Here is a 25863-nt window from a genome sequence, read left to right as displayed (position 1 = left end):
ACATTACTATAATATTAAATGGGAGAGGAAAATGCTGGACTAATCAATTTTGTCTCACCCTTTCTTATCAATCCTACCCTCGCTAGATCAGAGCGCTTCCACAACGAGTATAAATTGAATCTTTCAACTTAGTTAATTAGAAATCTTCATGTTAATCCTGTATTAACATATTAGACTGGCAGTCTGTTACAGTTTTGACTGTTACAGTCAGATGGACAAAGTTAACTACCATGCACATACAGATTTCTGAGTAATGCTGAAAAGCATTCAACATTTGTAACTCAGTTACAGTTGGCTTACGCTGGAGTACAAAAGTGATATAGGAGAAATCTGTACAGTCCACTAGTGTTTTGACTAAGCCAGTTTTAGGAACAGCTGTACTAAATACCACATTATAATTTGACTAGCGCAGTACAGCTCCCATGTACATGCTACTAGACAGAATTGGCAAGCAATAGAAAAATCCGCCAAAGAGTAGCCTATTCATTTTCAGGAATGTCTATGTTAGGAAAATATTCTACACATCAGTCTACAGAAAAGCATTCAAAAAGAAAGTCTGATCTTAAATAGCCAAATCTGAATTGTATTTAGCTTTCCATATCTCACTTTAAAGACTATTTATTCCCTCTGTTTCAAATATGGTAACATAATGGTACATATGGTAAAATGAGAGGAGATATTAAAAAACAAAAGCTATTTTAAATTATTTCACTGGATTAAAAGCCTCACAAGATTGTCTCTTCTTAGCATCTGAAAAGGACTTAGAGCAGAGTAGAACGTAATCAAAACTCATTACAGCACAGTATATGCCCTGCTGAGAAATGGTTCTCATTTTAAGTTTTCTGCAGCAATGACTTAGTGTCATTCAATTTTTCTACACTGTACTTAATTTGTGTCTAACAGCTTACTTTGAACAAACATTATCTCAAGTTACCTCATCAAAACGATATTTAAGCCTTAATTTTGACTGAGAATAACAGTTGGCTATTATAGAAGAATTTTTTCTTCTTTCAAAAGAAAAGTAGTTGTCCAGGCAAGTGCATGGAGAGGCAAATCCCTGTGTGAATGTAGAGGTAAGCTTATAAAGGTATTAAGGAAGTTTTAGGGGACAAGAGAACATCTATGATTAGGAACACTTCAGCTTACCTGCTTGCCTTAAATCCTTTTAGTTTCTGTACAAAGAATGACTCAAGAACTTCTGCACATTGGTAAAAAGGGGAGTCACTTGGATTGTAGTAACGACAGTTATCAAAAATTTTGGTCATATCTGCCACAAACTCTGTGACCTTTTTGTAGTAACGTTTCAGTATTCTTTCTTCCATGGTGGCAAGGTCTTTAAAGAAACCAAAGATTATTAAAATGAGACATTTTCACCTTCAAGAGAAGTTTACATTACCAGAAAACAAAGCCTATATAGGTTAGTTGTATTTCCAGGAGTTCTAGTTCTGACATAGTAACACCAGTAAATCTTCAGAATAAGCACTTATGCGTGAATACGTCATGTGCAGCTAAATTAAAATCCACATATCAAAGTGACCTTGGAGAACCTGGGCTCTTTACAGGAAGCTATTTATTATTTCTGAAGAAATTAAGGAAAAAAAATCCAGATTGTCTGACTCTTGTACTTTATTTTCCTTACAGCCTTCACTGAGAGACATTTGTACATGCAATAGCTACCTATCTAATTGTTCTGATCATTTTTTATTCGAATTCATGACTTGCTTTGAATCAATTATCAATTTTCACAGGAATATGCACATTACCACATGGGACAAATGAAACAGATTTCAAGTGCAGGATCATGCAAAATGCTAGTACTTTCACTCTTACCAACTAGACGCATTAACGTGACAGGAATAGCAAAGTGAGCAGTAATTATTCTATTTTAATGGAAATGTAAATTAAAAAGAGGAAGAGGAATGAGAGCTGAATTATAAATATAGCTGTCCAAACGTATAGTTGCACTTGTAGCTGGAAAAACCATAACTTGCCTTTGGAAAATGCCCTTAAAATGCTTACTTTCAAATGTCAGTTATGTCAGAACACATGAAAACAGGTGGACTAGATTACCTAGTGTATTTTATGTGTGCATATTTACTTGTAATACTTAGAAGTGTACTTTCCTGCCAGATAAATGTGAAAGGGCTAAAAACACTTTTGTTTACTTCATTCAGCCATCATATGCTTAATTGTATTACAATTTCAGCTTTCCTTATAAAACTTTAACCCATCAATTATGTAATTCAAGTTGGTTAGCAGTTTCATAATAGCACGGCCTAAAACTCTGAAACAGAAAATGACAGTTACTAAGCAAAATATTTTCAGTCAATTTACTACAGCTCTGCCAGGATACCAAATTTAACTTCCCTATTTCTGTGGTTAGTCAGGAGTAGGTGAGAAAACTCAAATGATGCACCAGCTCTCATCTAAAAAAATGAAAAGTTACTGGTTCTGTAACTGGAAGGAAAGGAACAGCTAGTAACATCATTTCTTGCACGAGACAGATTTTCCTATGAGGTTTCACATTCAAGCGTCCATCTGGCTAACTGGTGGGCTAACTGATGCGGTCTGATGAGACCAGAATAAAAGCCCTAAGGCTACAACATCTCTTCCACTTCTTCCACATATGCAACATTTAAACCAATTTTTGTTCATATAGCTTTAAATTACAAATAATAAAAAATTTAGTATGTCAATGGGACATCACACTCTCTCAGTTCGCCTGACTGAAAAGAACTGTATCCTGCAAAACATATCTTCAAGATCCCCACATGGAAACTGTCAGTGGGTAATGAACTTGATATTCAGAATCCCAAGTCTACTCACTCATCACGGTATTATTCAGAAACACTTACCCATTGGTTCTTTAATAACACCATAATAATCTGGTGCATCATTGGGATCTACTGGTTCTAAGAATGGCCATGCCATCTTGTGAGCCTGTCAGGAAAACAAGATGGAATTACAAAAAGATTAAGTTAAATTAGTACCATTTAGCAGCTAAGCATTTTCATTAAACTTTTATCTGTCGGGGTCTAGAGTTGAATTTAAGGAAGAAATGCAGCATTGCATGAAAAGGTATACAGCCTTCCAGACAAGAACCAGCTAATGTTTTAAAGCTCAGTGTGGGAGACTGAGAGGTTGGTCTTCACAACAGGAAATAATGTGAAATTCAGAGGTGACAGAATACTGTACAGAACAGGCTGCCTACAGAAGTATGTTACGAATCTACTGACAGAGCTTAGCACTTCACACCTAGAAACAGGCCATGATTTACACTTTCAAGTACTCTAGAATTAGTTTGTTTTCATACATGTCTGTAAAATATAGGACAATGCAAAATATTACTCAAGATTTTAAAGCATTTTAATAAAAGAATTGTGTAGTAATATAAATTCTTTATAGTAATAGCTGAAAAGACGTATTTGGTAGTGGTGGATAAGCCAAAATATAATGTAACAGACTCATACAGGTCTTATCAATTAGTATGCCATCACTTACATGCTGATAACTAATTTGAGAACAGAAGTTGGCACCTTCTGTATCTGCTAGTGGCAGCTAGGCTACCACTCTGCCTTTTCATATTCTAAACCTATTTCCTTTGAAAGCCTTCCACCGTAGAGATTGCTCACTGACTCAGAAGCAGTGATACCCTAATTACAAATATTCTTCAGCAGAGTAATGCCAAGTCAAGTTTCCAGCTGACACAGCATTGCTCGAAAAATAAAGGCCTTGCTGTTTCCTTTAAAAAAAATCCAACAGGAAGAGAAATCAAAACATACTCTGAGATTCACTAGCTATGTCTTACACAGTAAAGCATTCCACTTCGCTGCTATTTTTACTCTCACCTGTAAAGAACGTAACACTCTTCTTAAACCTTCATAATCTTTATCGGTTAGCGGACTGAGCACAGTCATGGCATCTTCTGTGGACTGACATTGTGGACACACATATTCATCAATGAGATCTGCCTCACTTTGTAAAATGCCAACACAGCGCCCATGATACCAGTTCTGACATCGGTCACAGCCAATGTAAAATCTGCAAGATCCAAAAAAAAAAGTTAGTGACTTGATTTACTTAATTTAAAGGGTACACTTAAAAACATAAACCTGCAATCTCTTGCACACAAGCAGATACTTGGCACGATCAAACAGAACAGCATAACACGTGACATTTTATATTGACAAATTCTAATTACGCTATTCAAACTGCTTTTGTATTTACAAACAGGCTAAGCTATAGACCATTTCAAAATTAGTTACTAAATTTTATACTAGGCACTTTCAAGCATTCAAGGTTTCAAAAACCACTCGTCTGCTTTAGAGGTGAAAGGAACAGTGTAATGCCAGAAGCCTCACCCAACCAGTATTCCAAAACAATTCAAGGTACATATTGTGCAAACTGGACTACAACTAGGGCTCCTGTTTCACTCTGTACAAACATTTTTCATAGGGAAGCATCAGCCGTGTAGTTGAATACTGAAGGGGGAATTTATGACCCAAAACCTTACAAAAAAGAGATACCAACCATACATCCCCACACAAAAATTATGCTTTCTATCCAGATCAGACTATAGCACAAAAAAATCCACTGTATACTATGTTTGTCTTTTAATCTAATTCTCCCTTTAAAAAAAAAAGAAAAATAAATAAATCAATCCCAATTTAAAGCACATTGCGTTTTTAAGAGAAACATTTTGACCACCTTGAAAACGTCACTTTTCCTACATATTTACCGCATAAAAACATTTTGGAAAGGAAGACAATTACTGCAAAGGAATTTCTATTATGAATGAATACAATATATGCAGAATAACTTCTTTTTGCTTTGTAAGGAACAGGTAACCAAAGTCAGAGCAGTTTGCTACCTAAACATTAAATAAGAGGTTCTTATCAGAACTCACTGTGACTCATCATAAGGTGTTCTGCAGATACAGTACAATTCCTCACTGCTGCCCTCTTGTGCCCGTTTACAATCATTACAGATGTACACATCCATTTTCTTAGCCTCCTTTTCTGTGATGCCAACACATTCTCCATGATACCAGTTAGTACAAAGATCACAGCCAATATAGAACCTAAAAGTATTCACAATGAAAATGACAATGTAATTGTCATTTCAAATGGCATGGCACTTTTCCCTGCATTTCTCTCTGTTGCACTTTCTTGCTGGCCTACTTTGTCTCATTTTCCCTGCTTCCTACATTCTATCCTTACAAGCTAACATCTCATGCTGCAGCTATACTGTCAATAAGGTCACTTGGGTCAATTTTAAACTGTCAGTTCATTAAAATTCACAGCAATATGTAACCAGACTTTGACAAAGCTGGGCTAAAAACGTGTCTCCAATGTGCGTGTGAAAAACTGTAAAAGGCACAAAAAGACAAGGCCAAAGAAAAGGATTTACATTTTCAAAACTGTAGCTCAAAAGCCACTTAAACATTTCTTTAACATTTGAAAATGTAGGTCTCAGTTAATTTAAAAAACAAAAGCAAAGCGCAAACACCAACTAGGAGTTACAAGTATACTACAAAGAACATGCATACCAGCCATGTGTAGGATACATATTGGTATAACATGATACGAAAGAAAATTGTGTCAGGACATGGTTGTCATAATCGTAACTGAGGGAGGGGAGTGGGGGGGATGGCTGAAAAAGAGATATTCAGCTACTCAGAACTGCAGCAAATTGGTATGTTGACCGTTCTTCAGAGAATGACGTCTACTCTCAGACAGCTACGTGACGGAACCAGATATGGTATGACACAAAGTGAAGGGAACCAGGTACAGAATCATGTGAATGGGACCTTGCACAGAATGATGTGACAAAACTGTAAAATATTATGCAAGGATGTTTGACATTTTGTGTATGGATACCTCAAAACATACCTGTGACTCATGACAATCAACCAGATGGGCAAAGTTACACATTCATTCTCTCTGCCTAAGCAAAAGCAAGCTGACTCAAACTCCACCTTCGTAAATTTGAAAGACCATCAAGCTCCTCCAATATGTTGATTTATCAGTTACTGTGCCCCTAGCCTGTCAGTCTATAAACACCAACCACCAGACAGCATGCAACAGTAACAGGACAGCAGCTAGAAACTGTTCCACAAAGCAAGCACCTCTGATTTCTTGGATGTCTGCCCCGGACACTCCAAAACTGTCCCTGCTCTTACTTTTCAGTCAGACAAATCCTAAAAACTGAACAAACCAACCTTCCATAAAGGACAGCTAGATACAGCTCCTTCTAATTACTCAACAACAACTCAGTCTAGGTCCTTTTCCCAAAAGGGACCAGGCCTAGTTGCTCCTGTCTAGAGACAGATGCTAAACCTTGCGACTAGAACACTGAGCAGGCTTCACATTAACGAATTGGTTGGAATATAAATAGGAATCTTCAAAGCATACCCTTATTGACCATCCTCAGAAACAATACAAGCAAAACTCTACAACCCTGGTACGGAACGAGTGAGAGCTAAATATAAGAATTATAATAAAATAAACAACATGCAGAATGACCTTTGTGGATTTACTACATCCTAATGAACAGATAGGGCATCTGTAACATACTACAAATTATCTTTTCAAGCTGCACATCTGTCTTCTTTCAGGTAGAAAGTAGACACCAGCACAAAGAGGAGTATCTGATGCCTACAAGCGTGTGTATGCACCTACACACATATAAAAATGTTTACCAGGATATTGTTTTAAAATTTGCCTAATCATTTTCCAAATAGGAAAATGATAATTTAGTTTAACAAAACAGTCACCATTTGTAAGAACGTAACATTTGGAATTTACAAGATGAGCAGCAGAACTGAATCATATTGCTAAGGATACTGCTGAGTTATTAACATTTCCTTGTCTTGAAATTTTATTCCCTGCATTTAAGCATAATTCTTAATTCAAGCCACCAAAATTCACTCTGACCACATTTTTCATTGGCCTACTCAAAAGCCCACTGAGGTCAAATGACAATCCAATTTTTTTGCTCATAAGATGAGGTGAACGAATTCTATTTTTGTGACAATTCTATTGCTTACTAACAACAAAGTCCTAATACAGACCTGCGCTCAGCATCACAACAAAATGAGAACGTGTATCCTCCTAGGTTTTCTGTCATTTAGTAAACTTAACACAACACTTCAAGTGAGATAGGTGAGATTCACATCCCTTAGAAATCAAGGATTATGAACCAGGGTACCAGAAGTCTGCCACTTACAGAGTGACAGCAGCACAGATAGTCTACAATTTCTCACACTGATATAATACTGTAATGGTCAGAGTTATTGAACACCACCGAAGGTAGAGAAAAAAAGGCCTCAACTTTATTTAAAAATAACAGTAATTAAAAAAACCAGGCAAAACAGAAGGAACTTAAGGAGATCCTCTAGTCCTCACCCTAAATTTGGGATGAAGAACCATTCCTGGAGTGAAAACACTACTCCACCCCTACAGTTCATTTGTGTTAGCAGGATTTAAACCACCACCAAAGGGTATCGACTAATACCTTTTGGTATTGTCACTCGTTGAGCAGATAAATACTCCCTTGGAACTGAAGTCAAATTGATTTCACATAAATCTCTACACAGCTATCAGACGTTAACCATTACTAACTAACAATGTTAGTCACTTCTAGCTTAAGCAGGAACGCATAACACTATCCCACTGCAATCCACTCAATCTTCTACAACTACTTACTAAGTTTCTTTGCAAACTTTGCAAGTAGCAATTCCTCTTTCAGAGGAATATTCTTCCTCGCGCATGGCCAGAATCAAGCCACAGAGAACCGCAGTTTTCACTTTGTCAAATGCTCGCGTGTTCAATTTTTGACCAAACCTGGGACGCATGCAGTAACACATGAAAACCATTTCTACCTGCAACACTGTCCAAAGTGAAGCACAGTCCAGTAACTTGGAAACCCCTTTACTGGGTAGCGATTTACCAAAAAATCGCAACCCACCATTTATTGGAAGACGGTACCAAAGCTATTTCTAATGAACATCGGACACCTGTTCATAGGAAATTGCTCAAACCAAATTGTCACTTGCTTCCGAGGCAGAGGCAAACGGCAAAAGAAAGAATAACAGAGCGGAGGAAAAGAAAATAAAAAAAGAGTATGTGCATGTCAGACAGAAAGGTCATACAATGGAAACATGCAAACAAGTAAAAATATAAATCACGTACGTTAATAGTATAAATCAAGTATGTTAATAGTTTTGTAACTGCTAGCGGAAAAGAGAAACTTTATACCTTAGTGATCACTGCAATAACACCTGATACTCTATCTCCAGTTCTAGAACTAACTTACACTACCAGCTAAATACTAATCTAAATCTAACAATCCACAGTAAAAGCCCAAGGCGTTCACTACTCACTTAGACTCATCGTAAGGCGTTTTACAGATGCAGTAAAGCTTTGTGTCCTTCTTTGTTTCCTTTGAGGTAGTAGAAATCATTTTCTTTTTCTTGGACTTGGAAGCTGACGAGTCTCTCTCCTCATCTCGCTTTCTCTTCTGGGAGGATACTGGCATTGGGACTGTGGTGGAGGAGGAGGAGGTGACGCTGGCTGCATGTTGCTGCGGTGGTGGTGGCAGTGGTGGCGGTGGTGGTGGTGGGGTGGCAGCGGCTGCAGCTGCAGCTGCCGCTGCTGCGGCTGCTGCCGCTGCGGCAGCAGCTGCCTGGGCTTTTTCTTTTTCTTTCTTAATTTTAGTCAAGTCTCTCTTTAGCTCCTCCTGAAGTACATTAAATGGATAAATAGAGAGGGTGGCACTTCATATGATTATTCCAGGACAGAATTTAAAATCTAGACATAAATCCCCGTGAATAATCAAAATAATATAAACCATTTAAATATACACGTTTTTAAAATATACACAACCTACAATTCATACAACATTAACAGGTGACACTCTTGGCTTACTATGACCCATTGGCTGCAATATATCAGAATCTGTTTCAGGAAACAAGTTAATTTCATCACAGATGAGAAACAAAAAGCATGAAACAGACATCTACCACCTCTGCAGAGATCCACGCGTACAAAACCAGAACTTCCTCCTATGTTTCCTTAAAAGCACACTGAGAAAACATGAAGTTAACACATGTGTCCCCACCTTAAAATCAAATTAGTTTGAGAACAACTGTCCTTACCTGCACTTCAATTTGTAGTTCTTTGTCCAGAAGTGCTCTCTTTTTCAATATTTCAGCTTTCAGCTGTTCTTTATGCTTGAAAAGTAGAGCTGACAACTTGGAAGCATTCTGTTTACTACGCTTCTGTTCCACACTCTCTTCTCGCTTTCGTTTCTTAGCTGCCTGCTTTTCTTCTTTATCTATCTTATCCAGAATATATTTCATCACTTGGTTGCATACAATCATTCTGGTGATGAAGGAAAGAAAAAGTATGTTATGCTGAGCTGCCTATTAATTTCCAGTTGAGAATGCAGAATAATATTTTGTCTAGTCTCTGCAAGTTGCAGGCTAAATTATTACATTTCTTAAAACATAAATGGTAAGTTTAATAACACGTTATTCCCACTCATTCTTATTTACTAGATCACCCCTCTGAGAGATCAAGTCAACAGTTTGATTAAAGAGGGCTGGTCCCAGTTTCATTTAACTGATTTGAGTACTAATCATTCCGCCCCTTACCCTGTAAAACCCCAAACAAGGCTTAGATTTCAGAATGATTAGAGATATTTTCACTGAGTTCATTTTCCACAAACACATTTGAAAGAGCTTTTATTTATTTATATATTTTAAATTCTGATGTAGGATAAAAGCAAGTTGGAAACTTATAACCTGTTTGAAAACATAAATTTTTACCCTCTACTAAGCACCAAATATTACAAAGTTTTTGTGTTTTGGCATGAGGATTGACAAATATTTTTCAGCTTATAGAACTGAATATAAAACAGTTCCAAATTTCCTCACTGCTGACGACTCACGGTTCCTTCTTCATGTTTGTTGTACACCCAACTACAAATCTCATTTCCTGCTCGCTTGTTCTGTACATTTCACTTTTGCTTTATATTTCAAGCATATGAAAGTGTTTTGATTTCCCTTTCTGTTCTATTTTAAACTTTCTAGAAAACTAGAAAAAAAAGTAAGATACCCAAAGTAAATTTCTGGAAGAGAAAAACTCAGTGAGAAGGAAAGACAACTGTATAATGGACCAAGCTAGTTAGCACTTTTTTTTTTTTTTAAAGACTGACAGAAATCCAAGTCAAAATATCAACTTGGCTATCTGACACCATTAAATGAAAAGTATATGACAACACTTTTTTATTTTTTTATGAAATTGTGAAGCAAGTAGCACTTAGTGGTACTGTTGTAATCAACTAAAAGCTTGTACTCCGATTTGATGATCAAAATTATATAAAAATGCTACTTTTTTCTTACTAGCTGACAACACATACTTGCAGTTATCCAACTGAAACAACTACATGAGTAAGGCGATGTCAAAATAACCTTAAGACTATCGGCATACACTTCAATTTTGTGTTTAACAGCTTCAGGTGTGAAATCTCTTAGCTTGTTGATTAGTACTACCTTCTAACTCTTCAATTCCTTCTGCAGAGTGGGATGTGGGATGTACAGAATTAAAATGATACGAAGTAACGCCAAAGGACAAAAATGGAAATAAACCACTACAATAAAGGACAGACAAAAAACAGGATTTTCTGCAACAGAATGGTTCATTCTCCATTCCATGATCTTTAAGGATAGTTTTTACCTTGAATTTAAAAATTGCAGTCAGCTTCAGACACAAGCATGCAACACAACTTTAAAAACACATAATTAAAATGAAATTGAGAATATAGAGGATTCAATTATTTAAAGTTAAGAACATCATTTTGAGTTACAGCTCTCACCAACTACTTTCAAGTGTTACTTTAACCAACTTTTAAATAGCAAAGTCTCTTCAAGAAAGTTTTTACAAATCAGTGTCTTATTATACACCATTAAATGATGTTCTAAATGAAAAACTTCCACATCTAAAGTTGCACCATGATCAATATTCACCTCTGATTTTCTTCTCTCTCAGCTGGAGTCAGGGTCTTCTTTTGTTTCAAGTGTTCTATGACAGCATTCTGTTTCATAACCACCTGTAGAATGATAGAGAATCCAAAATAAAATATGAAAACTTTGGCCAGTGTTTCACAATACTACTGGGAGAACCAGGACATTTCCTAAGATAAAGGAAAAAACTGAAGTATTATTTATTTCAGTAAGTGACAACATGAAATGAATTTTATCAGGGCAGTACTTGTTTAAAGCAATTATTTGAAATTTTAAAGTTTTAAAAATGAAATTAAAAATTAATGCCACCTCCACCCCACAGAGTAGGATACTTTCCTTATGCAGAGTTTAAACCTAGGGACTAAATGTAATTTGACAATATTTCTTCAGTGACTGTTTTTTTTTTTTTTAAGGTAAGAATCTATTATATACATATATATACACACATATATGTTGTTTTTTGTTTGTTTTTAAAGCCCCGCAGCCATCCAACAGCATTACATTTCAGATACCTCTTTGAAACCTCAGTTCCCTATAAGTACTGTACTTGTGTTCTGGACATCAGCTCTCCTGTCTATAACCTATCTTTCCTGAACTGAGAATAAAGACATATTGTCCCAGCAGCTAGTGTTAAGTTGAATCAAGGTGCCAGAAGACTGCAAACATCATACAATTGACTTGATGTGCTGAATTAACTTAGAATATTTAATTAAATTGCCAAAACCAATCGTGCACTAACTTTGAAAGAACCAAATTAACTGCCTATCAAATGTATTAACATTGGTAACAAGAACAGGCATTTAAAATGAGATTTCTTTCATTAATTAAGTTTTAATTTCCTTCTGTTAACTTTACCTGTTTCTGGATAATGTCACTTTGATTAGAAGCCTGAAGGGTGTGCTCACGTTTAATTTCTATCTGTTGCTGCTTTTTCTTCTGTTGCTGCTCTCTGAGCTGCTGAACTCTCTGCAGCTGCTCCTGAACACTAGCTGCTTGTACTGTTACCACATTCTGAATCTGGTGAGCCTGTACTGGGCTAGTTTGTTGAATCTGAATAGGTAACTGAAGCTTGATCTGCTGGGGCACACTGCCTTGTTGGGCTTGTATCTGAGCCACAACATGTGACTGAAGCTGAGAGAGAACTTGGACTTGTTGCTGAAGCTGAGGCACTGTAATAACTTTTGTTGGAGGCTGCTGAAGTTGCAGCTGAGGACGAGTTGGGGATTGCACAGGAACCTGATTTAAACTTTGAGTAGTTGGAAGGGTTGAGACCGAAGTCTGAACCTGAGGTTGTGATTGCTGCAGCTGAGCTTGAATTTGTATGGGAGCATGGGGCTGCATCTGAATCTGTTGTTGGGTTGTAGTCTGCACCTGAGCTGGTTGCTGAGGCTGGCCTTGGGACTGGCCTTGTGGAAGGATTGCAGTCTGCGGCTGACTCGGGACTTGCGCTGGAGATTGCCCTTGAGCCTGGGTCTGTGCTGGCGACTGAACTGGAGATTTAGACGATTGTGCTTCAGGCGTGACTGGAGAGTCAACAGATGCTGGAGTTTGAGATTCAGGCTGGGTCTGAGTTTCGGGCTGAAGCGGTGGCTGTGGTGCCTGCGGCTGGGCTGGGGTCACAGGCTGAGCGCTCTGATTCTGCGCTTGAGGCTGGGCTTGCTGCTGACTCTGAGGCTGTGGCTGAACTGGCGGCAGCACTGATGTTGGCTGTGTCTGTGGAGCTTGTTTCTGTTCTGTAGCTGTTCAGGATTAAAACAAATATTTCGCTCACTTCAAATGACAAGTCTATGAGCCTTACTAAGGTGAACACTTTAAAAGTACTGTATATTTCTATGCAGAAAGAGCAAAGTATTTCTTGGCTTTTAATATTTCTAACAAATTTACTTTTATAAGATACCTTCTCCAACTGCACAAAAACTCCGGTGTAACCTAAATGGAAGGTTTTTTTCTGCTGAACAGAACAATGCTTACCTGAGGTTGAAGTGGAAACTGTTGTTGTGGTTGTGCTAGCTGTAGTAGCAGCTGCTGGTAGTGGGGTGAAAAGGAATCTCTGAATTGTACCATTTGGCATAGCTGCTTGCATAAGCTGTTGTCCTGGACCAGGTATTACAGTCACACCCTGAGGGATTAATTGTAATTGACCAGTAGTTTGACCTTGTCCCTGAATTACCACAGTTAATCCTTGACTGCCACCCTGAAAAAAAAGTTAATATTGATGTATTAGTGATACAATTCTTAGAAAGACCTTCCTCAAAATCAGAAGAATTAGGGTTTTAGATCTCAGAGGTCAATACTTTTACAAAAAAAATTACTGCATAACATTTTCCTAAAATCCAAAAGAAGCATCTGAGATCATGAAATAGTAAAATATTCTTCCAACAGTTCTATCAACAGATTACTGGGCTGGGGTTAGTAACAAATATTTTCACCCAAATATTAACAAGAGTCCTAGCCAGAAAGCAGCTAAAATGGAAAATCTTTGTTCCTAGAATTTAAAAGCAAGGCAGAGCATGGATAATTTTAGACATTAATCGCTTCCTCAAGAATCCCAACGATTTTATGTAAAAATTCTCTGCAGTGCAAAGGTTTTCTCAGTGCCTATCAGATCCTGCCCAACCGTGAGCTTCCATGACTGACTGTTCAGTTTGTAATGTGTTGTAAATTTCTGTTGCTTAAGCTGACACTCTGGATACCAACTTTCCAGATATTACTAGCGTATACAGAAATAGCTAGGCTTTCATAAAGATCAGATAAAATTTAATCATTACAATGATTTTAAGAAGATATGAATGGTCCACCTCAGGACAGTGCTCTCAGTTGAAATAGATAAGGCAGGGTATCACCACAACACCTAGGTGCTTATTTACACATTTTGTGATCCCATAGAACAGAATGAGGTCCCTACAGAAATTCTTCCGAGTCTTGCAGAATGAAAATGAACTCTCTGACTCTTGTACGTAGAAAAATCTAAACTGACCACAAGCAGCCCGTACACTACAAAGACATACATTCTATAAATATTTTTTAAGAATAGTTATTATGGTAATTCACAGAAGCCTATATTTACCCTGTGCATGATTCTAAATTTTTTTTTTTTGCCTAAATTTATTTTTCTGCTTCATGATTTGAGCAGAAGCTCTAAGAATTTCCTCCTCCAGTTCCAGAGACTTTTTCTTCTGAGACTCTTTCTTCTGAGACTGAGGACAACACAAATCAAAACCAAATCTTCATACGACATCAAAAGACAAGGAACAAACAATATGTTCTGAATGTTTAAAAAATAGGCCATAAAAAGAATAATTACATCCCTTACTGCTGTTAAGGGAAAGATATTTTTCTATACTGCTAATTTTTCCTAATGCTAGTTATACTACTAAGGAATACAATATGAAGAGATGCACTATGTATGCTTCTTTCAGTCTGTAATTATGCTATCAGTTATCCTAAATGAAGGCTGAAGCATAACCAAGAACGTAAAATTATGAGCAGATACACTACGCTGCTGAAATCAAGAGATCTGAGAAAATGTATTGAAAGCATTAGCACACTTTCATGCCCAGAGGATCTAAAATATTTTACCTGTCCTTGTGTTAGTTGTGTGAGTTGGGCCATAGTAAGTTTCACTTGTCCCTGCTGAGGTCGAGGGGGCTGTGATGTGGTTTGTGGCTGTATTTGCTGAGGTGGTGTTCCAGGACTTGTTACTGTCTTCTGTCCAGAACTGGAAGAAGCTGTGCTGGTACTAGAAACTGCTGTTGAGACAGGCTGACCTCTGATTATCTGAGTCACCACCTGCTGTGTCTGACCTGTAAGAGAGCAATTTGTGATAAAAAAAAGTGTTTCCAATATTTCAACCATTAGCACTGCAAACCTCTGAATCACAACTTCTTGCAATAGTGTATTATCAAACAAGTGAAGCAAGCATTCCAGTTTGCACATAAATTTCCATTAGAAACCATTTCTGTGATTGAAAAAAGTCTACAAAATGTTTCCATTTTCATTCAAGTAATGTACTTACGAGGAACTTCAAACACAGCTTTCTAAAAAATTAAAAGGTTCTCTCAATACAAAGTTGTTCTAAACTTTTTTCTTCCAAACAAATGGACTTAATTTTAACCTGTACATTTCCCAATATTGACGGTTAAAACTTACAAAGCCTGCAAACCAACATATTTAAAAGCCAAAAAAAAGCCCTTGCTAGAAGTCAAGCATTGAAATGAAATATTTTTGCATTGTGACATATGATGCAGAAAGTATTTATAAAGAAACAAACCATGGATTTTGCACTGGAAATTTAAATATCAAAATGAACCTACTGGCTGGAAGAATACCTTGTTGCACCACTAGAGGTGTTCGAATGATGGTCTTTCCAAGTGTTGACTGCTGAAGTGGTGTTCGTATTACTGTCATACCAGGACGGAGTGGTGTCCCTTGCATTACCTATATACATCAAAATGGAGCGCATACGTAAACTTATAGGGATGTATCCCCCCCGGTTCTTTTAAGTAGTTTTTTTTTTCCTTCTTCTCATTTCTTATTATGTTAAAAGAAGATGCAAGTAGATCCAGTATTTTTTTCACTTATGCCCACACTGCATAGGCTTACCAAGTTCTAACATATTAATTTTTCAAATCAGAGAGAACTGACGTACCTCCTGGGAATAAAGAATCCATTAACGTTATTTCTGATTATTTCTATTTATTTTTCTTCACAAAAAATAATATATATACATGTTGAAATAATGTATGTTGAAAAGTGACTATAAATAACTATTATATATTAGTTATAACATCTGCCACTAACTTAAAATATACACATCCTAAATTTTTGCATTAAATAATCAGAAAAACATCTTACTTGTGAAGTGCTTGTTGTTCCTAAAGTCCCTGTGGTATTTGGCCTAATTGTTACAGTCGCTGTCCTTGGCTGGAATGAAGTGAATGTTTGACTTGCACCTGTTGTTGATGGAATGATGCCCAATACCTTTTGCTGAACTTGAACAACACCTAAATAAAGTAAAATTGAGAATTCATTAGTAACATAATTGCCAGCAAAAGAAGTAAATACAACTCCAGGGTGGCATTTAGAAACCAGTCTCCAGGTTTCTAGAACACCTTTGAGTCTTTTAACACTTCCTGGGAGAAGCTTTGACACATTGTAAACAGAAGCAGCATTATACTTTCAGCTACATTTGGAGTTAGGCAACAGGTATTTTAGAAAAGATTAAGGAAAGAGTGAATCTTCATAAAGATCAGTTTGATGGTAACTGCAAACAAGTCCTTGCATGACATGGTGCCACAAAGTTAGTATTATACAACCATTAAGCAAAAGTTACAGTCTGATTCATTTAAAAAGGAGGAGACCAGTTTAAGCTTTTCACCTACAAGCTCATGGTGCCAAAGAAAATTGGTATTGCTTTTCCTGTCACCTAAGAAACTTCAATACAAAACTGGTAGCCTTCATGACTTCCTCAGACACTAAGGAGAATGGAGACAGAGAATCAAGCTTTTCTATTTAATATACATTCATAAAATCTCAAAATATGAAGCTCTCTTCCCAAGTCAAGAAGGAAAATGCTGATCTTAATTTGGAACCAAACTCTTGCTCATCAATGAAGAGCAGATGCAGGTATTAATAACTAAGAACAGCAGCAGTTTTTTTTTTTAGAAAGTTATTTTGTTGGTAATATAACATAGATAATGAAAAAAGCATGCTTCATTCCACATTGTTAAAAATAGAGCTTCTAATTTTGTACTATGAAATGTAGAATAATTTACAGGCAAAATACTTGCATTTTTCCCCTAGACACACAAATACGCAGTACAGGGGGAACAAGCTCTAAAAACTCTTATATAATTTTTTCCCCCTTCAAGACACAGTTTACTTCACTGGGAAAATAGTGTCAATGGAGAATTAAACAGCAAGCTGGAATACATTTCAATTCAGTTCCCTTTCCCCTACCTCCTTGAGTTGATGGCACATTGACGGCAACAATCTTGCTGTTTGCAGGGAGTGGCAGCTTAGTTATCACTTTCCCTGCCATCGTTACTGGACTGCCTGAGATCTGGAAGGTCTGCCCTGTGCTGGCAATGGTTGTGGCTGAAGTGGCAGCTGTGCTAGTGGCTATTGAGGTACACAGAACAGTCAATTTTAGAGCAGAAAAATTAGTCAAGAATATGACTATTTTCAAGTATGAAACAGCAAACTTCAGGATTATTTTTACAATATTTTCAAATGCGTCATTCTTGCTTTCATAAAGGCTTTTTTGGAAACAGTACGTTACAGCACAGAATGCTTTAATCATCAGTGATTACTGGTAAGACAGCTGTCAGTAATGAGACAGGTCAGAAATACAACTACCTAGCAAGTCTGAACAAAGAAAAATTAGACAGGTATTATTTCAGAAGTGTCCTGCTGATATAGCAGAAGAGTTAAGAGCAAAGATGACACAAAATGCAGTAATGCTAGATTCTGGAGATGTAGGTGTTCGATGTAGGTAGGATGTGTGCTGGAATTCATCCTAGTTACACGTTCTTTCCATGATGAACAGCTACTTACCTGTTGAAGACTGGCCTTGTTTAACCCAAGTAGCAAAAGTCTGATGGAAATTCTTGTTCTGTTGGAATGTTACTGTAGCTGGAGAACCCACTTTTGTAGTAAGTACTACTTTCGTTCCAGTGGGAACTGGGCCCGTTAAAGGGCCTACCACAACCTTCTGTGGAGTTGAGACAGTAGTTGCGGTACTGCTGGCAGTAGTGACTGTGGGGACCACGCCTGCTACAGGTATCTGCTTCTGCTGTTCCAGACGTTTCTACAGAATTTAGAAAAAAATTAAATGAAGAATTTTCAGGTTTTGTAAAAATAAGTGCTGTCTTGTCAGTACTGAAAAATAAAGGACCCTAGTAGGATTTTAGTTCAAGTTTAAAGGAGTGAAGAGTAAGCTGCCTGAATATCCCAGAGCACTACAAGCACAGGCTCCTTGACCTGCACAACTACAACTCTGCTTACAGTACGCAACCAGAAATTTTCCTTTATAGCATCTTTAAAAGCCTCAGTTTATGTTAATTTCAATACACATTTTAAAGAGAACATATTAATTAGCCTCAGATTAACCAAAAAGATTAAAAAAAACTAATTCAAAAGTATTTATTTATACTCGGCTTCGACAGTGTGCATACAGCCTCTATGTACTTTAGTAAGCGATACACCATCAGAGTTCATTACTGGCACTTTGAAGTTCAGAGCTGCCCATACTAAGATCCTGCCACAGTTGGAGAAAAAAAGACTATCATTCTACTTCACCAAATGAAACATCAAGATTATAATTTTAAAAATTATTCTAACTGTAAATTCAGTTTGTAGCCTGCTTAAAAAAACAGGTTTTAAATCCTTCACCTCATCCAGCAACATACTGTGCTGTGACCGTCAAAAAGGTACTTTGAATTTAGAGAGCCACATTACAGAGAGGCAGTATCAGTCAAATCTATTACAATGCCAACTATTTAATTCCACTAAGATAGGGAAGATCATCATCTCTATATTAAATTTTGGTGATTAGTTATCAGTACATTGAGGTTGTTACTGTGAATCGGAAAAAAAATTCACTAGTGATGTATTTGGTTAGGGAAGATGTAATGAAAACATGCAGGATGGAAAAAACACTACTCTAGTTACACACACATGTAAATGTACATATACATATGTGTAACTAAATTTTATAACAATTTCTTTGTGGGCTTCATTCGGCCAACTTTGGGTAAGATAAAAATCAAAAGATTCAATGCGATTAGAGCATGGAAATAAATCCAGCTGTATTCCCAAGTCAGCTATGTACCAAGACAGCTTTCTATTAAACCACAAAACACAGTTGATCTTACCTGGAGACTAGTGTTTCTCAGTTTTCTTTTAAAATTGGAAAAAAAATAATTATTTTTTTAAAGTGTTCTGTGTTAGGCAGAAAAAAATGGGAATCCAATTATTAAACAAATGTTTGCCTTAATGTTGTTTCAAAATAATGAATGCATACAGGGGGAGCAGCACTGTTTGATGACTAAGAGAAGCTGGCTTCCCAGAACTTTGAGTTTGTAACACTGAAAAATGGTGCAAGACAGGTGGGACTACCAATAGCTCCCCCACCTGCTGGGCAGCCAATCGTTGCTGTTTTAGTTGAGCCTCCAATTGGGCCTTGAATTCGCCTGCCTTCTTCTGTTCACTAACCTTAGCCTGTAGTTCAACTGCCTGTGCCTTTTCCTTCTCCACCCTGCCAAAGACACACAACCAAAGAGAAGAGTTAAACCATCACATAAAATCCATCCATCAACCTAGGTTCATTTAAGAACAACTGTCACGTCTGAAGATCACTGAGAACTGGTCACGGTTTTAAAGGTATTTTGAAATAAGCTACTGAAAGTGCATGCAACATTCCTGAAATACTCTGATGCAAAACTACTACAGCACCTTACATGAAGCTATTATCCGAAACTGGACTTCATAATTACATCTGAGACTGAAAATATGATCTATGTAACACCATTAATTTAAAACAATTCTTCTCAAGGGACTCAAAATTGTTCCAACACTAAGTATGAAATATTGAAAATACTTTTTTTGACTTGAGTATCCTCAGACTGAATTTACCTCTACTTAAAATACTTGTATACAACAGTTTTATTTGTATTATAGAAGTATTTAAACACAATATTTGAAGTCATGCAAAAAGTAGCCTAAAACCTTTCTTTCCATGCTTTGTAGTAATAGCCTTTTAGCAATACAACACTGATTACCTCATAAGAACGGAATAATTAATAAAAAATAGTTCTAACAAATCTAATATATCTGCATAAATTCAGTTTTGGTATTAGCATATAATTGTTTTACAACTTTAAGCTTCAGTATAACAAAAGGCACAGAAAAAACGCAATACTGATAGCTACAACAAGGTGATCTAGTTTGTGCTCTCTAGTGGGAACTTTTATTTAACATACACACAAAAATAAGAACTGTTTTTTTTAAAAGTTTGAGTTGGTTTACCTTTCAGCAAATGCCCTGATCTCCCATAATTCCAATTCCTCTTCTGCCACCCAACTTTCAATTATGACAGGGCCTGTTTGCTTGGGTGTTTCTGGCCTTTTTGGCCTTAGAGCACTTGATCGCAGCCCCTTCCTCTGGGGTGTTGGAGTTTCTTTAGAGAACAGTCAAAACACACACATTAAGCTCAATCATAAAACAAAACTGAAGTGTAAACCAAGATTTAGCATCTTTCTCCATCTCATTTTAGAAACAGAAATGCCTTCCAGCTTCAGAGAGATCAAGTCAGTTTGTTACATGCATCATTTGCTTTACATAAGAGAATGAATAGTTCATGTCAAGCTATATTTGCTCCTATGATTGTCTGAATTAACATAAAGGTCCAGTTACCTTAATTTCTGTAGGAGCTTATGGGGAGGGGAAAAATGTATAAACAAAGGTACCTTTTGGAGCTTCTGGCACACCAATGGGACAAATAATTTTTCTTATACAGTACTCTGACCGGATTCCATATGGGCCAACGTCTCTTCGCTTGATTATTTCTGTTGTTGTAATTTCTGTTTCAGATGTTTCTACAACAGATTAGTCCTAACACGTTAATAACAGAAAACAAATAAAAGCTGAATCTCCTATCAATCCAATACACTCAAGGTAAAGAAAGAACAACTACAGTGCAAACTGTTGGCTATTAAAATCTCTATCTATATATCTATCAAGCGCCGTAGCTAACATCAAACCTTTACAGAAAGGCTTGGAATGAAAGTAATAATCAAAATTAACAGCAAGAGCTGTTACATTAGGAAACACAGAAATTTAAAGAAATGATACCTGTACGTGTAGTTCCTCCCCCAGGTGGAGCTTTTGCAGCCATATCATCCCATTTGAGACATGCCCACAGTAACCGCAACATAAGGCTCACTCCAGCCAATGATTTTACTGTTTGAAGTCGGTATCTAACAACAGAGCATTAATTATATTTAAAAATAAAAATGTATTTAATAAACCTAACGAAACCAATGAGACAGGTTTTCCATTCTACTTTTACTGAACAATATATACCAGTTTTTAAAATAATAGCAAAATTTACAACAGCTCCACTCCAGCCAACCATACAAGAGGTTTTGATTTTGTAACTCACGAAGTGCTCTTTGAAAATTCTAAGAAGGAAGTTCAGAATTAAAAAGTAGGTAAAGGGTTTGAACAACAGCAAAAAAAAACCCCATATGTATGGTTATTCAACCCTGGATGTAAAACTCGTGTCATTTCACAAACCCCAAATTTATTATGGACAAGGGCATCAATACCCAAGCTTATTCATATCAATCCAGAGTCCGAACAAAAAAATACAATGAATGTGAACCCCATTTAATTATGGCTATTTGAAGACTCAGTGGAAACAGTATTCTTTAAAATACTCCACCAGCTTGATGGCCACAGGTAAGACAACGCTCCATTTCCACTCACTACTGTGAGAGTTTATGAACTGGAAACTTTCTGCCGTTTTCTTCTCATAGCTTCAAAGAGCACAATCAAATAACTGTTTGATACTAGAAGAGTATTACAGTGACAATGTTTTATAGTCTGCTCTGTGGCTTGGATATTTGACATTTTCTAGAATAAAATGTGAAGCAAAACTGAAAAATGGAGTGCCACAGAATATCTCATGGTTCTGGTACACAAATTAACTTAACTGGCCCTTAGATTTCTGTATGACTTTACCTACACTATCAACAAACTCAACTTGTCCTTGTAAAAATCTTTCCAACAGAAGTTTCTAGTGCCAAAACCAGATCAGGTTTCTCTATTAGATTCGGTAGTGCTGGCTTTCCTAAACTGTAATTTAACTATGTTTATTTTTGTGGAACAGGGCTGCTCAATAACTTCTTTCAAAGCCAAAAATTTGAACGTAACTAAGTACATACCTCCAAGTGATCCCAAAAGTTGGTCTTGGGGATGGATATGGCCAGATATCCAAGGCAGGTTTTGCATTATAATTGAAATAGGGAACTTCTCTGATCCCTCCTCTTCTGGCCAGCTTTTTTAAGTCATCATTAGGTAAAACAAATATGCTTTTTTTACTGCTTTTGGTTACAAATTTTCTGTAAGATGGCAAGGCAGTTCCAGAACGAGTTTTTTTGGGTCTTGCAAATTTCATTAACTTCACTTTGTCTTTTGTAGAATACTCTTTGCTGACAGTCATGGAAGTCACCAATGTGCCTTCTGGGGTGGTCAGTGAATCAGTTACTGTTGTTGTAATCACTGTTTTACTATGCTCTTGTACAGAAATGACATCAACATTACTGTCTGTAGCTGGAGTGGTAAGCTTAGTTACAGTGGTAGTGGTAGTTACAGTGGATATGGCACAATTTTCTGTTGATGATACTACTGTTGTTTTCTCATCGTTAGATGCTAGGGTCTCCGCAACTTTAAAGACAGTCTTGGATTCTGTAGAAACAGTTGATGTGGTAGTCACTTCAGTAATAACAGTTTTTGTTTTATTCTCTCCATTAACATTTTCCACTTTGTATGTCTGTAGACCATTCTGATCAGCGAAGTCACTACTCAAACTAGATTCCTCACATGACGTTACAGGCGATGGAGCAACTTTCTTCTCCTCACTAAGTTCAGTTTCCATAGATTCTGTTTCACTACTCAGGTTATTTTCTTTACAGAAAGTATTTGTTGGTGTGGAAGCAGCACCAATGAAGGCAGCTCTTTGAGGAGAAAGCTGTTTTTCTTCAGTTTTCTGCACATACTTCAGAACTTCATCTGATGGCTGAAGACTCTCTCCAGCTTCAAACTCACGTGAATTCTGCGGAGATGACTTCAGGTCCATGATATTTTTGTTAATTGTGTCCTCTGTCGTGATATCACCATTCATGAATGGTTTTATCGAAGATTCCCTAAAAGGCAATGCTTTTATTTCATGCTCTTGAATTGATTTATTAATATTATTAATTTTTGGTTCGGTATCATCTCCTGCCGTAGCTTCACAGGTATCTTTAACTAAACATTCATCATTTGGTAATACTTTAACGTCATTGTCTTTTCCATTCATTTGGAGTGCAGATTTATCTTTTTCTAAGTCCATCTCAGTTACATCATCTTTATTATTCTTTTTGTCAGTAACAAAATTTAGATTTGTTTGATCAAGGTATTTGTTTATGGTACTTGCCTCCACTTTCAGTTCCTGACATTTCTTTTGACCATTAGCCTCTGTTAGTTTAGAGCTCAGTAGTTCCTCATCAACTTCTGTCCTATCCACATGTTCCCGAGTTTGACCTTCAAGGTTTCTTTCAGAATTCAGTTCTGTCTTAAGTGATTCTAAATCTTTACTCGCCAATTTTTGTTGAAATCTAATCTTATTTTCAGATTTACTTTCAGTCTTTCTTGGAGTAACATCTTCCCCCATTTCACCTTCTTGTAAGGATGTTGGTTCATAATGGCTTTTTATCATACAATTGTTTTCTGGATCTTTGCTCTGTTCAGAATTCCCTTCTGAGTCTGTTTTTTCCAAAATGGCCAGAGCATCTTTTCTACAGCTGCTTTCAGTTATCACTGGCTCTGAGTTTTCACATTCACTCTGAGATACTCTGGCAATAGGTAGTTTTTGTTTCAAAGGTCTTTCATTTGTTTCTAAAACATCCCATTTGACTTTACCATCTGCATTTGTTTGTTTCAAGCCATCCACAAAGGAAGTCTCACACTCTCTAAGAGCCTCTTGTCCTTGACATTTATCAGCAGTCACAGGTTTGGAGTTGTTCTCTTTGCTATCATTCTGAACAGAGCTTTCACCTTCAGAGGACTGAGGTGAGTCTTCATCCAGTAGCTGCCCTTCTCTTTTTGATAGCCTATTTGTTGAAGGCAAAGAAGGCTCATCTAGCTCACCAGTTTTTGTACAAGAGATGCTGCTGACTGGCAAGCAGTCCTGTCTTGTATCTTCAGTTTGGATTTTATCAGAAAGATAGGTTTGATTTTGGGAAGACGTGTCAAATTGGCTTCCTTCTTTTACTTTTCTCATTTGTAGTTCATCTATTTTTTTCTGAGGGCTTATAGATTGAATGCCTCCATTTTTAGCATTAGCCTCCAGTTTCATCCTTTCTAGACGTTGTTTTTCTTCCAGTGTAAACTGTTTTATTCGCCTCTCAAGTAGTCCATCTAATTTTGATGATTTTACTTTCCTTTTGTAGCAAGTCCTTAAATGAAATCCTTCGCTGACATTGATTATATCAAGCTTACAATGACTATCCTCGTCTCTCATTGGGGATTCAATTTTCACATCATCTATATCCATAGGTTCTTCCTTGATGACTTTATCATTTTCACCATCAATTTCTTTTTCCACTGTGAAGAATAATTCTGAATCAGTAAACTCCCCTAACAACGAGTAGCAAAAACATGTTCTTACATTAAGTACTAAGAAATAAATGCACCTTTTAGCACATTAATACATTTCATGAAAAGGGAACGAACACTTTAGACATTTCTACAAGGGATAATTATCACTTAACTGAGACATTTTAAATGTCCGGACAAAATCTGTTACATGCTTTTTCAATAGTTATGAGGTAATATGCTTTTACGCATACAGTGTTGCAATGAATAACTAGTTTTGTAATAATTTATGTATATCACCTTTGTCTTTTGCATGATCTGAGTTTTCAGAATTTGTATCTATTTCTACTTTTTCTTCACGTGACTTTTCTTCTTTCACTTTCTCCAAGGTTTCTGAAGCAGCTGCTTTGTCCTTTGCTTGCAGATCATGAGAATCCTTCGTTCTATCTTTCTCTGCTTTTACCCTTATTGAACCTTTTCGTTTATCCAAGTTGCATTTTTCATCTTCATTTTTTGCTATTAACAGGTTAATTAAATGGTTTCAGTTATTCAGAAAAAAAATCATCTGCTACATTTTAATGTATTTTGGTTTACCCACTTATATCATTTGCACATTACTGAAACTCAGAAATACAGTGCAGTATATAATTCTAATGTTACAGATTAAGCTTACTGCAATACTGAATAAAAGATATCTAAAAGCCCACCAGGGATAAAATACTTTATTTCCACTATTGTTTCAAGAGTTCATGTTCAGCTTTTCTGAAACAAGTTTTCCGGGAAATTAAATATCACTTTCTGAAAAAACAGCCTATTAAAAGCATTCATTCACACACTGAAAATTCACAAGTAGTTTTTAATAATTTTGATTTCTACAGATAAACCAAGAGTGAATACTAGTACTCAAGTGACTTTATGCTTAACACTGCAGTGTCCATTGATAGCAACTGAGAAAAAATAAATCTAATTTAACAATCACACAGATAACATGAAAAGCAGCAGCATCCATTTTGTGTTTGACCCATTTAGAAACAATGTGGGAAGTTTTACTTCAACATGTGACAAAATAAGTAATTTTGATATGTAATATAATGAGGACCACCATTTTCTGAAATTTAAAAGGAAACTCAAGAATTACAAGACTTAAGCAGTTCAGGATTCATTCCAGAAGTTAACTGTGCAACATACTTATTTATCTCAAGGTTTTATTTTAAAAGACATCAGGTGTTTTGAACTTGCTAGAAAAATTCATTTTTTCCCCCTTATAATACTGTTATGTACAGATGAAATTGGTTAATAGTTTTCTACATTGACAGAATAAGAGATGAATATGTGCACCAATGTTTTAGATATTTTTTGCTTGTGATGATATATTTATCTAATTTACATAAATCTAAAGGTGTACAATATTATACACAACTTCGTAACTGAAACAATTTAATGTAGCTAAAAAATTGTCTCTGACAACTGAAGCAACT

General features: G+C 36.5%; 1 protein-coding gene across 22 annotated transcripts in view; it reads right to left on the bottom strand.

Annotated features, from left to right (window-relative positions):
• The window catches only part of BPTF (bromodomain PHD finger transcription factor), a 57463-nt gene that overhangs the window by 1822 nt on the left and 29778 nt on the right, over positions 1–25863 (bottom strand). For 5 of the 22 annotated variants that reach the window (XM_080561115.1, XM_080561121.1, XM_080561106.1 and 2 more), the window contains 20 exons: positions 24686–24901; positions 21973–24394; positions 20879–21003; positions 20494–20622; positions 20054–20204; positions 19160–19283; positions 17582–17834; positions 16985–17146; positions 15881–16029; positions 15340–15463; positions 14606–14829; positions 12998–13220; positions 11882–12765; positions 11030–11112; positions 9158–9383; positions 8384–8739; positions 4907–5080; positions 3849–4041; positions 2856–2940; positions 1147–1333 (listed from right to left, as the gene is read on the bottom strand). In XM_080561115.1, coding sequence (XP_080417241.1) covers positions 1147–1333; positions 2856–2940; positions 3849–4041; positions 4907–5080; positions 8384–8739; positions 9158–9383; positions 11030–11112; positions 11882–12765; positions 12998–13220; positions 14606–14829; positions 15340–15463; positions 15881–16029; positions 16985–17146; positions 17582–17834; positions 19160–19283; positions 20054–20204; positions 20494–20622; positions 20879–21003; positions 21973–24394; positions 24686–24901 — 6490 coding nt within the window. The remainder of the gene's footprint in view (positions 1–1146; positions 1334–2855; positions 2941–3848; positions 4042–4906; positions 5081–8383; positions 8740–9157; positions 9384–11029; positions 11113–11881; positions 12766–12997; positions 13221–14605; positions 14830–15339; positions 15464–15880; positions 16030–16984; positions 17147–17581; positions 17835–19159; positions 19284–20053; positions 20205–20493; positions 20623–20878; positions 21004–21972; positions 24395–24685; positions 24902–25863) is intronic. The other 17 variants (XM_080561111.1, XM_080561109.1, XM_080561127.1 and 14 more) reach the window with 14 other exon arrangements.

Source organism: Anser brachyrhynchus (assembly GCF_964034855.1).
Source record: "Anser brachyrhynchus genome assembly, chromosome: 18".
NCBI classification, from domain to species: Eukaryota; Metazoa; Chordata; class Aves; order Anseriformes; family Anatidae; genus Anser; species Anser brachyrhynchus.
The sequence above is the reverse complement of the archived record's forward strand: the minus strand, read 5'-3'. Positions and strand labels throughout refer to the sequence as shown.